Below are 8,820 nucleotides of genomic sequence, written 5' to 3' on the forward strand. Positions count from 1 at the left end.
TAGGAATTAGTACATAAATTATTCAAAGTTGAAGCCGAAGTATACGTCTTCCAACCCTTTATTTAATGGTGGCTCTGTCAAGACTCTAGTCTGCATTTGAATGGTACTATTTCCTTGAGTATATTTAGCCGTGGAAGACACCATATTTGCACATACATGTGTTTTTTTCTAGAAACACCTTTAACTTTATTTATACTCATAATAATTATAGGTACACTGATTTGGACCTAAGATCCAAGAAAATACAAAGTAACTCCTATGACTAAGAATTACAATGAAATCTCTTGAAAACACCTTCGCGGTATCAATCTCCGCTCAAAGAAATACCCTAAAGACTTCGGTAAAGAGGCTGTAATTGGACTGGAGCAACAATGTTGTCACTCTTTCACCCGCACGAACATTACGAATAATGGTTTTTGAAAGCGCCTTGAGTCGGTCATCCAAAAAGATGAAAAATCTTGATAGATGAATGTACTTGGGCGGGGGATGTTCCCCTAGAAGTGCAGGCCATCTTTGACTAGTTTCACGGATCACTATAAAGTTGGTCAACCTTTACGAAGTTTGACTTCACAGAAATCTTATATGCAGAGTAAAAAGGACCGGATCGGGAGTTCTCTCCCACTCGTGATCCGGGGTTGTTATAGACTTGGAATTTTTCCTTTGAGCTTTAGTTGTCGGCATTCAAATAGGGGCAGCTTAGTCATTTTCGGCCGTTGGATGCGTGATGGAGGGCTGCAGTTCCCGGTGACATCTCGACTAAGCGGTAAGTTGCCATTAGATGAAGATCAGACGGCGGAAACTAGTCAAAGATGGCAGGAACAGTAAAACTGTCCTCTTTCTTCAGTTAAACTAAGCAAGAAGTATGAAGTTAGCTTCTTTTCATTTCTTTCTGAATTTGCTGCCCTTGTCCCTTCTTCAGTAAGCAATTCGTGCCACGGCAGTGGTAGGGGGCACCACTCCAAGAGAAGAGAAAAGTAGCAGTGGAAGGTTCAATTCCGTTGACCCGGTAGTCCAGGTCAATGCTAGCACCTTGCAGTATGGTCTATGGTGTGTGTGACGCAAACCTGCGGTAAAAACTGCATTTAAACCGCTGGGGCCTGAGCCAGCTGAGCATTTTAAACAGGCAAAGCCAAGCTGCGGAAGCCGCCGATTTGTGCGCTGCTGCCAACGAGAAGAGGTACGCTACTCTTTATTTACTTTTTCCTTTTATTTTTTGAACAGGCGCTACTCTCTCTTTTCATGATTGCTTCTGGCTGTGAAATCTACGTGATCTTATTTTTGCACAGCTAATAGAGCCTTCCGTAACTGTAGTTGTGATTGTGAGATCGATTGATGATGCCTGGATCGTTATCAAATTCGTTCTATATTAGTTGTCGCTTATTCAGTACATAATTAAGTTTTTCAGTGGTTTATCATGGACTCCCGTGTAACTAGGTCTGCCCGTGAACATGATGAATAAGCTGCCATGTCTGTGCTCCACATATTTTGCAGGCAACACTAGTGACGCGGGTCATGCCTGACGGGGCACTCCCTGAAGAACTCGACATAGCGACTCTACTGGCGTTTCTGCTGCTGATGTCTTATGGAACTGGCAACATCCATGGTTCAACAACGGTTAACCACGGGGACAACACAGACATGCTCTCCTTGCTCGACTTCAAAGCGGCTACCAACGACCCAACAGGCGTCCTGAGATCATGGAACAGAAGCGTCCACCACTGCGACTGGAAGGGTGTCATTTGCAGCTCACCGAATTCAGGGCGCGTCGTTGCCCTGAGAATCCCAGGCCAAAGCTTGTCAGGCAAGATCACCCCCTCGCTTGGAAACTTGACGTCCCTTCGGGTCATCAGCTTGCGCAACAATGGCTTCTCCGGACAGTTACCTCCCCTGAATCAGCTCCACGACCTTCGCGTCCTTGACCTGAAATCCAATTCATTCCAGGGGATAATCCCTGACTCAATCATGAATTGTTCAAACCTACGTGTTCTAGATCTTTCTAGAAACATGCTAGATGGCCCAATCCCCAAAAAATTTGGTTCGCTCCACACTTTACTAAGTATAGATCTTTCCACGAATAATCTCATAGGAGTCATCCCATCAAGCATCAGCAACGCCACCAAGCTTCGACAGCTCAATCTTCGAGCAAATGAACTAGGGGGGAACATTCCTGAATCCTGATGTGTTTGGGCAAGTTTCACAACTCTCAAGGCTGGACCTTAGCCATAATAATCTCCAAGGTGCCATACCTCCATAGATTAGTGAGCTTAAACACCTGAATGAATTAACATCAGTGCCTAGTAACCAATCCCAAAATGAATGGCTTACATGAGAGAGGTAGAATCAGCATGGTGAACACAGGATGGGAAGTTAGGGGCTCAACTTCTCCCAGGAGACTTGTAAGTTGGGCTTCTCAAAGGAGCTAAAGAAGAAGAGAGATGTAATTAGAGTCTTTGACAAAATGCTCCATCTTTGATAAGGCTTTGGTCATTGTACCCCTACTAAGAATGTAATGTAACACAGTGCAATACCTTTCTTGTTACAATGATTGTCTTTTGTTGTGTTATGTGCAATGCAAGCCCGTCACTCATCGGTGCAGCAGTCGTGGCCTTGATGTGATAATCGCGTGCTGCTAGGGACTTCGGATGAGGGGTTGTGCGGCATCGCAGCCTACTGGCAGGCAAGCGATGTGCATACACCCAGGCAGTCCCGCACCCCACGACAGGCAGACCACATCCAGTGTGACCTCTCGCAACATGGGCAGTGAAAGTCATGCACTGTTTTGTAAATATTTTGACATAGTTTTTGAATTTTATAAAATATAAAGACAGCATGCGCTCCCCGGAGCAGAAACTCCACTCTCGGGAGGGGGGCAACCAACAAGAGAGAGTAACATTTGATGTTCACATATATATAGAACCTAAGCATTTGTTGCTCAGCCAACGGTTCAGGTTTGCCGTTGTGCTGAAGCATGATGTGTGTGGTGCATCCTGTGAACACATACATTGTCTTCAATTTTACTTTTCCAGACTTTTCTGTGTACAATGATTTAGAATAAACTGAAACAACGTTCTTCCTAAATCTTAATTTAAAAAATAAGACACACCCAGGGTGTGCTTAAGGTTCAGGTCATGGCATGTTAGCCATGTCTATTTCCCATATATATAATGAAAATAGAATATACGTCAACGTGACACTGGTCGTGCCAATAGAAATGCCTTTGGTGCCTGTACAAGACTCCATGGAAACAGGAGAGCACTTGCTATCAGCATAGTGCCTCCCGATGTCTCCTTTCTTAAAAATAAAAAACTATCAGCATAGAACTGTCTGCTGCTCCCAATGTTAACTGCAAACGTGCCATAACCATTTGTTCACAAAATTCAGTGTCGTCTGCGCTCCCTCGGATACTAGTTTCATTCGACATAAATTAGATGGACAGACTGCCTGCTTAAAATTGTAGTAGAAAAAGGCAAAAGGGAGGGGGGGGGGGGGGGGGGGGGGGGAGGTAAAGAATGTTTTGCCCAAATTTCCTTACAATAAACTTGTGACCTAGCATACAATGTAAAACAAAATGGGCAAACGCAGGAAATAATAATCTGTCTCTAAAAATCATAATACAAACTGGCGTGCATTTGGTGCAGACTCAAGAGTAAAAAATCTCTGGGAAAAAAAACAGCTCTTACTGAAACCTCAATAAACCTGACCATTTAATCTTTTGGTCAATTCAAATAAAATAGCAGGGCAGTTATGATTCACACTACAAGCATCTTGGCAAAGGGAAAAAGCTAAAAAGCATTTTAGTTATTATATGCAGCAAAGAATGGTCACACGCCTTTACTTATATGACCTTCAAACTCTCTCGCACATATATACACTTCTACAACAAAAAGAAAATATTTAATACCAAGCTGACAAAAGGTTGCACGTCATTGATTAGAAAAAGAGAAGAAGAAGCACCACTTTGGGGCTCGCACCAGTAGATGAAACTGAAGACTTGGTCTCTTCCCAACCAGTCATACTGAATACTGATTATGGTTACAATCATCACTGTTTCAACTAACATACATTAAACTTGGCACATGCCGTCATCACAGAACCTAGAAACTAAAGTACCAACGCATTTCAACAAAAGCTCACTTACCTGTGTGGTTGCTACCCTGAGCTCTGTGCCTGACAAACAGATCGCCTGGATGTAGCCTGATATTCATATGAATTTTGCCAGATAGATGGGCTTATTCAGCTAGCGAAGAAAGCTCTCCATAACTTCCCCTTGCACATTTGCCACCAGCTCTCTGTTTCTGTCTTCTGTCTGTAGAATTCAGAGTCTGCACCTGCTCTCAGTCTGTAGAATTCAGAGTCTGCACCTGCTCTCAAGACACGATCTCTCACGGTTATCAATAATTCATCTAAAGCAATGAGTTTCCTCACAAGAGAGTTCTTCTCATCCTTGACATCAATGCAAAGTAAGAAGGCCTCAATCTCAGCAACATTTGCGTCATCATCCTTAATCAAAGCTTCTTTGAATGATCGTAATGTTTTTATAAGAAAAGATGAACCATTTTCTGTGCTCTCAGGACCAACATTTCCAATACTGTTTCCAGTAACTTCATATTCTGAATCCACCTGTAACAAAAAGGAAATTCAGTGTAAAAAGGAATACAAGTGTTTGTGTAGACAAATACAGTATGTGCAAGGCAATAGATTCTAGTGATACAGATCATTTTATCTAGCTTTTACAGAAGCGATGAAAGTGAAATAAGATACTGATACACCACTGCCATCTAGAACTTTTTAAATCTACTATCATTATAATACGAAAGCAATTGAAAGATAACAGTTAAGATTTGATGGATGAAGAACGGTTAAAATTTAATTAGATTTGAGTGTCTTAACTATAGGAATCAGAGTGACAAACCAGTATCTGGAATAGAAAAGAAATGTTAAGATTTTACAGAGTTAACGTTGGTTGATATTCAATTGGCTTTAACAGCCCTAATTAGAAACCAAATAAATATCTATAGGATACAAACTCCACTATCCAATTGGAATCTATATAACTATTATTTTTATTTTATAAAACACTTAAGATTTAAGAAAAAATTAACGGTTAGATTTGATGATTAAAAACACACCCATACTTGGGTTCAAGAGAAAAAGAAACAGAGTTGAATATGTTTTCTGTTTTGGAAACAGATAGGAAGATGTTGACTATTCTTGGACAGTCTTTTTCTAAAGAATGTGGCCTATTCAAACTCTAGATTGATTAACTACTATAAGAGATAAATATGCACCTAGAAAACAAATATATGTACCGTCCCTCCGAAAACATGGAAGAGGCTAGAGAGTGCCACGGGGATAATCATGTGTACTACTATCTAACAGTTGAATGCAAAGCTTGAATCATGTTGCGTACGAATATGTTGGCAGACGCTCAGTTCTAACTGGCATGAAATTATGGAACACATATTCATTAAATAACATGTAAATTTAAAACTGATGTACAACACAAGAAAAATGTAAAGGGAAAAAGAAAACGTAACTTGCCATTGAGCATATAATGTATCCATATCCGAATACTTAAACAATACTGACAAATCCAGCTATTCATACACTACTTAGTAGTTATAGATTATGTATGTGGAACTTTATACTAATGCTATCTTTTAATCTGCAGAAACCCTCTAAATATTTACAGTAAAAATAGGGCAGCGCGGTGCACGTAGCTCCTGCTTGCACAGGGTCCAGGGAAGGGTCCGATCACTTTGGGTCTTTTGTATGCAGCCTTTCCTTGCATTTCTAAAAGAGGCTGCTTCCAGGACTTGAACACTATTGACAAATCTAGCTTTTCATATACTAGTTAGTAGTTATATATTATGTATGTGGAGCTTTATAATAATGCTATCATATAATCTAAACCCTCCAAACATTTAAACACCACTGACAAATCTAGCTATTCATATACTCCCTCCGATCCAAAATAAGTGTCGCAGTTTGCAACACTTATTATGGATTGGAGGTAGTACTAGTTATAGATTATGTATGTGGAGATTTGTATCAAAACGCTATCATATAACCTGCAGAAACCCTTGACAATTTGCATCCTTGCAGCAATGTACAAGTAGTTGAGGTCGTCTACTATTTTTTGGAAGGAATAGGAGCATCACTATCAGCTCCTCTACTATGAGTTATGCAAATAAGACATGTAACTTTGACCAAAAATCGATAGAATATCTTCACAGCAATACATCAACCCAATCCTCTCAGGAAACTTCATAGCATACAATTTACAGACCAAACATAAAAGGGAATCCTTAGCACCATGATCAGACACAAGAATAGGCTCACCGTGTTGTCTACCAAAGGAGGCCAGGCCAAATAGGGATGGACAGGGCAGCCAATTCGCTTTCTGTTCTTAAAATGCTGGTTCAGCTCCGCTGTTTCCAGAGAGAAGGACATGAACCACTCAGGGGATTTGTACTTATCCCTGAAATTCTTCCAGGGGCAAATAGAAAGGTACACAAAGCCATTGAAGACCGTCATAAGCTGCACAGAGAATTTATCTTCCACTGAACAGCTGGTGACCTCCATAAATCTAGAATGCAACGGGAACGTACTGTGCAGCACAAATCTCTGGACGCCGTCATCACCGGCTGTGCAGATCCAAAGAAAAAGCGTGCAATCCTTCTCAATGACGATGCAGAGGTTCCGATCCTTGGTCTGACCAATCTTAAATTTTGGGTATACCACTCTCAAGGGCGGAGGCAGATCAACTCGAGAGAACTGAAAGGTGTCTGTGTTGAGCACCAAAATGTACTCGCTGAGAGATACCTCGTTCAGGGACACGAATTCCCAACAGATAAACCCATCCACCACCGTGCTGGCTGCGTGCCTGGAGCCCTCGGGCAGCGGCGTCGCAGTCTCCGGGAACACCTGCCACTCCATGGTGTCGGATGAGAGGACAGCAACGCGTACCCAAGCCCACGAGTAGTCGTGACGGACACAGACCACACGGGACGGCCTCTGATCCTCTTCGGGAGGGAGTGTGTGGAACTCAAGGGAGCTGCCGTAGGGCATGTCGTGGTCCTCCTTGGGGCGGAGAATCAGAGCAGTTGTTTGGGGATTGTACAAAGCTTGCTGCTTGGTGGTCCGATATTCGATGCAGATGAAGCCGTCATTATAGGCAATGTCGCGGAAATCGAGTCCCCACTCGGAATCGGAAGCGGCGGCGTGGTCCCGGAGGGGACTGAATCCGGCGGAGGGGCGCCGTGAGGAGGGGAAGGCCGGTACCGTGTGCATGCAGGGTGTGAGGAAGAGAGCGAGGAGCGGGGGTGCGTGGAGCTCGCGGAAGCGGCGGCGGAAGGCGCGGGACGAGCGGACGGCGCCGAGGAAGGCGCGGCAGGTGAAGGCGGCAGCGGCGAGGCTGGGGAGGTCCGGGAGGCGGAGGAAGATCTCTCGGAGCTGGTCGTCGCCGAGGGCACTCATGGTGGTTCGAGCGGGTGGTGTACGGTATTCCGGCGGCGGCGGCGGCGGCGGCGGCGGGTGGGAAGCCATGGCTGTCGAGCTCGAGCTGAACGAAATGGAGACCTAACCGCTGGCCGCTGCTATGGATGGCTCACTCCGCTCCAACCGTACTACGCGCACCTACGTGGGCCTGGCGCACACGGGCCGACGGGCGACTTACGTTCCTTTTTCTGTCATTCTTTGGATTTTTTTCACTTTGTTTTTTATATCGGTAGGTTATATTTTAATTGTTCAGAAGTTAATGAATATAAAAAATCAATAAATTATATTATTATTATTTTACTAACATGAACACTGTTCAAAATTTTGTAACTTTTTTCACAAGTTTAAAAATTGTTGGCAAATTGAAAACATGTTCAGAAATTTCAAAAAATGTTCACGATTTGAAATATTTTCACGGATTAAAAATTCTCCAATTTTAAAAAAATCATGAAATAAAAAAATGTCCACTAATTGAGAAATGACTGTGAGTTCAAAAAATTATATAGTTAAAAAATATTCACGAAATTAAAAATCTTAGTTAATTTTGAAAAGTTTCACTTGTTTCAAAAAATGTCATGAATTTAAAAATGTCCTTCGATTCAAAAAAACATTCCAGAATTTTGAAAAATATTTGTGAATTTTAAAAAAAACACAAAATCAAAAAATGTACGTGAGTTTGACATATCTTCACTAATTAAAAGGAAAAATAATAATGATATCTAAAAAAGGAAAAGAATGAGAAAACAAAAAAATGGTGAACAAGACCTTCTAGAATCTTCCAAAGTCAGGTAGAAGGTTCTAGAACCTTCCGAAGATCGGTCAAAATCTCACCGCTGCCTTCCTAAGTGGGCTGGCCCAAAAAGCAGCGCTAGTGGGCGATGTCTCCGATGTGTGATTTTTTGCATATTCATATTCAAAAGGAGTTCGGAAGGAAATTGGTGGTTTAGAATTCAAGGCCCAGGAAGAGGAGTTGACCATTGAAAGGATTAGAAGAAAAGGTCAGCCCGCAAAGCAGCAGCATCTCGACAACGGGCGATGAAAACAACAAAGCCAACTCAAGAGACAGGAACGTCGTCTAAAGAAGAAGAAAAAGCTCTGATGGTTAGCGGTTAGTTTGGGTGTTATCTTCCGTTGTAAACGTAGCATGCAGTTGACCATTTTGATGTTGATCACAACTAAGTACACATGGTGGCAAACAAAAGTTTTTTTTGCACAATGACACCCCAATGTGGATTTTTCTTGCTTTAACGACCCCGAAGCTGAATTCCACTATTCTTCTACTCCAACTATATTGTCAATTCGATCAGGATATGGGTATAA

General features: G+C 42.3%; 1 protein-coding gene across 1 annotated transcript; it reads right to left on the reverse strand.

The window, feature by feature from the left end:
• Nucleotides 1–3,976: 3,976 nt before the first annotated feature.
• On the reverse strand, nucleotides 3,977–7,597 carry LOC109778789 (uncharacterized). Its single transcript, XM_020337369.4, has 2 exons — nucleotides 6,343–7,597; nucleotides 3,977–4,620 (listed from the first exon to the last, which is right to left on the reverse strand). The coding sequence occupies exons 1-2, from the start codon at nucleotides 7,546–7,548 to the stop codon at nucleotides 4,234–4,236; spliced, it is 1,593 nt and encodes a 530-aa protein (XP_020192958.1). The 5' UTR covers nucleotides 7,549–7,597; the 3' UTR covers nucleotides 3,977–4,233.
• Nucleotides 7,598–8,820: the final 1,223 nt, after the last annotated feature.

This window comes from Aegilops tauschii, chromosome 2, assembly GCF_002575655.3.
Source record: "Aegilops tauschii subsp. strangulata cultivar AL8/78 chromosome 2, Aet v6.0, whole genome shotgun sequence".
Lineage (NCBI taxonomy): Eukaryota > Viridiplantae > Streptophyta > Magnoliopsida > Poales > Poaceae > Aegilops > Aegilops tauschii.

Coding starts and splice junctions, on each gene's coding strand:
- LOC109778789 (XM_020337369.4), bottom strand. CDS start 7,548: ATGGCTTCCCACCCGCCGCCGCCGCCGCCGCCGCCGCCGGAATACCGT. Junction 4,621..6,342: donor CTCCTTTGGTAGACAACACG/GTGAGCCTATTC, acceptor TTTTTGTTACAG/GTGGATTCAGAATATGAAGT.